Source organism: Penaeus vannamei, chromosome 4 (genome assembly GCF_042767895.1).
Source record: "Penaeus vannamei isolate JL-2024 chromosome 4, ASM4276789v1, whole genome shotgun sequence".
Classification (NCBI taxonomy): domain Eukaryota; kingdom Metazoa; phylum Arthropoda; class Malacostraca; order Decapoda; family Penaeidae; genus Penaeus; species Penaeus vannamei.
The window spans coordinates 43,625,421-43,627,920 of record NC_091552.1 but is presented as its reverse complement, the minus strand read 5'-3'; the positions used below and the strand labels follow the sequence as shown (position 1 = coordinate 43,627,920).

The 2,500-nt window shown below is 38.6% G+C and overlaps 1 protein-coding gene across 1 annotated transcript in view; it reads left to right on the top strand.

The window, feature by feature from the left end:
* The window catches only part of LOC113804828 (aminopeptidase N), a 12,003-nt gene that overhangs the window by 3,166 nt on the left and 6,337 nt on the right, over positions 1–2,500 (top strand). The window contains exons 3-6 of the mRNA XM_027355737.2: positions 1,475–1,690; positions 1,802–2,010; positions 2,095–2,250; positions 2,366–2,496. Of these exons, the coding sequence (XP_027211538.2) occupies positions 1,475–1,690; positions 1,802–2,010; positions 2,095–2,250; positions 2,366–2,496 (712 nt within the window). The remainder of the gene's footprint in view (positions 1–1,474; positions 1,691–1,801; positions 2,011–2,094; positions 2,251–2,365; positions 2,497–2,500) is intronic.

The window sequence follows — 2,500 nt, the reverse complement described above, 5'->3', positions numbered from 1 at the left end:
CATTGTTTAGGGGTGTATTTAAGGGATCTATAAGGGGTATGAAAATTTTCATACCCAGTCTAATATAGTAATTTACACTGTGATAGGTTTCCATAGTACCCTAAATAAACCTGCAACCATGTACTGTTGCTTCAATATTTAAGTGATATTTTAGGGTTTTTTCATGTCGTGACCCCTTATAGGGACCCCTTATTGGAACGCCACATAGCCTAAGCCACGCAGGACCTCGGGACCTTTCTAACACCCCCCAACTCCTTGTGGTTGCTCAGAAAAGTGAACTTAAGTAGGTCTCTGGTTATGGTTTAAGGTTTTGCAGTATGAAGGTTATTAATATATAGCCCTGTGGCCGGCCCCTTATTTTCCGTTCAGATGGATGGGGATTTTTTTTTTTGGGGGGGGGTCCTGGCCAGGGCCTGAATACATATATGTATGTATATATATGTGTGTACATATATTATACATACATATATATATAATATATATATAAATATAATATATATATATATATATATATATTTATATATAAATATATATATCCACATACAGATGCGTGCGCGTGCATACATACTTACATACATATATATACATATATATATATATTATACACACCCATATATATGTATATATGTATATATATATGTGTACACACACAAGTGGGTGCATGTTTGCATTAATATATATAAACATGTGTATATATACATATATATATATATATATATATATATATATATATATATATATATATATATATATATATATATATATATTTACTTTTAAATTCAAGCTAAAATATGAATAAAATGTAAAAATAAAAGCATTGAACACGGGTTCTCATTTGACTGACGAATAAAAACAAACGCGTAGCCGCCAACTTCCAGTTGAATCTGCAGATCCCATGAATATTCTAAATGTGGCATTCTAAAGCAATTCACTCTCTCTGGAAATATGAAAGAGTAGCAAGAGTTAAGGAGAGGATTGCAGGATCCATAGCGAGTTTCTGCGGTCATTTGTTTTGATGCCGCGATTCCACTGGACAAACCCGATGGTCCTTTTGCAGTGTGAACACCACGGATGGGTGGGTTGGTTCCAGCCCACAGAAAATCGCTGGATTCCGGTGAAATTTATGGGTAGTCTGACCGTACCTTTAGCCACACACGTCATTTTTATGTAAACGTTTAAAATATCTCACTGCTGTTCCAAAGATTTTTATCTAGGTGATGTAACTGCCCTCATTATATGTATATATGGTGGCACTGCTATCTTTGTCTGAAGACGTGTAAAAGTACATCAGGTACTTAATTTTAAATGCTATACAGGATAATAATCATACTGGGAGCACCATTTACTTTTCAGTTTCACTTCCATTTTCTTTTTACAATTATGATTTTTTTGCATGGATTGGTACGTCGCAGATTTAAGCCTTGTACTTTCCTGAGCAAAATTCATCTTTTCATCCAATATCCCTTGACAACAGACCGACATACCAGTAACTACAAGGGAGAAAGCTGATTTGGGCATAAGATTGCCTGGATCTCTGAAACCACTCCATTACTTAGTTAAACTTCAACCCTTTATCAATGGCAACTTGAGCGTCTTCGGCTACATGGAGGTGGAGATGGAGGTCCTGGAACCGACCTCCAACATCACCCTCCACATGGCCGACATAATCACTAAAAATGACACCATAAAGGTAAGAATTTATGTCAGTTGTTACTGGGTAACATTTCAGATATGATGCGAATTTAGTACAGTTCAATTTGATCTAAAACAGTAAATGAAAATCATAGCGTCTACTTTTCAGTTACATACTGCGGTCCAAACGCCAGGCCGAGATCTGTGGATCAAGAAGCACGAGTACGATCATGGTCGTCAGTTTTATATCGCCCATTTAACGAGGGAGCTGCAGAAGGGAAGAAAGTACGTTCTTTCCATGGAGTTCCTTGGTTATCTTAATGACAAGCTGCACGGCTTCTACAGGTCGACTTACATGGATGATGACGGCATCACCAGGTGAATATCTCATTGCCTACCTATTACTTCATGTTTATAAGTAAGTGAAGCTTATTTGTGTACTGACATATAAACCCTTTCCAGGAACGTGGCTGCGACCCAGTTCCAGCCCACCGACGCCCGCAAAGCCTTCCCTTGCTTCGACGAGCCCGCACTGAAGGCAACCTTTGAAATTCACCTCGCAAGGGAATCTTGGATGACAACCCTCTCCAACATGCCCCTCGCAGAAACTCTGCCTGTGTGAGTGGGTTGGAGGTATAATATGCATCATTGGACATGTAATATGGGATTTGTGATATATAACATCCACTCCATCTTTTACTTTTACGTGAAAATCAAATTTCTAAACAAACAGCATGGGACAAGAGGGTTGGGTGTGGGACCGCTATGAGAAGAGCGTCCCCATGTCCACCTACCTCGTCGCCTTCGTCGTGTCGGACTTTGTTCAAGTCAACACCACAGTGAATGACAAAGTATTACTTCGAGGTAA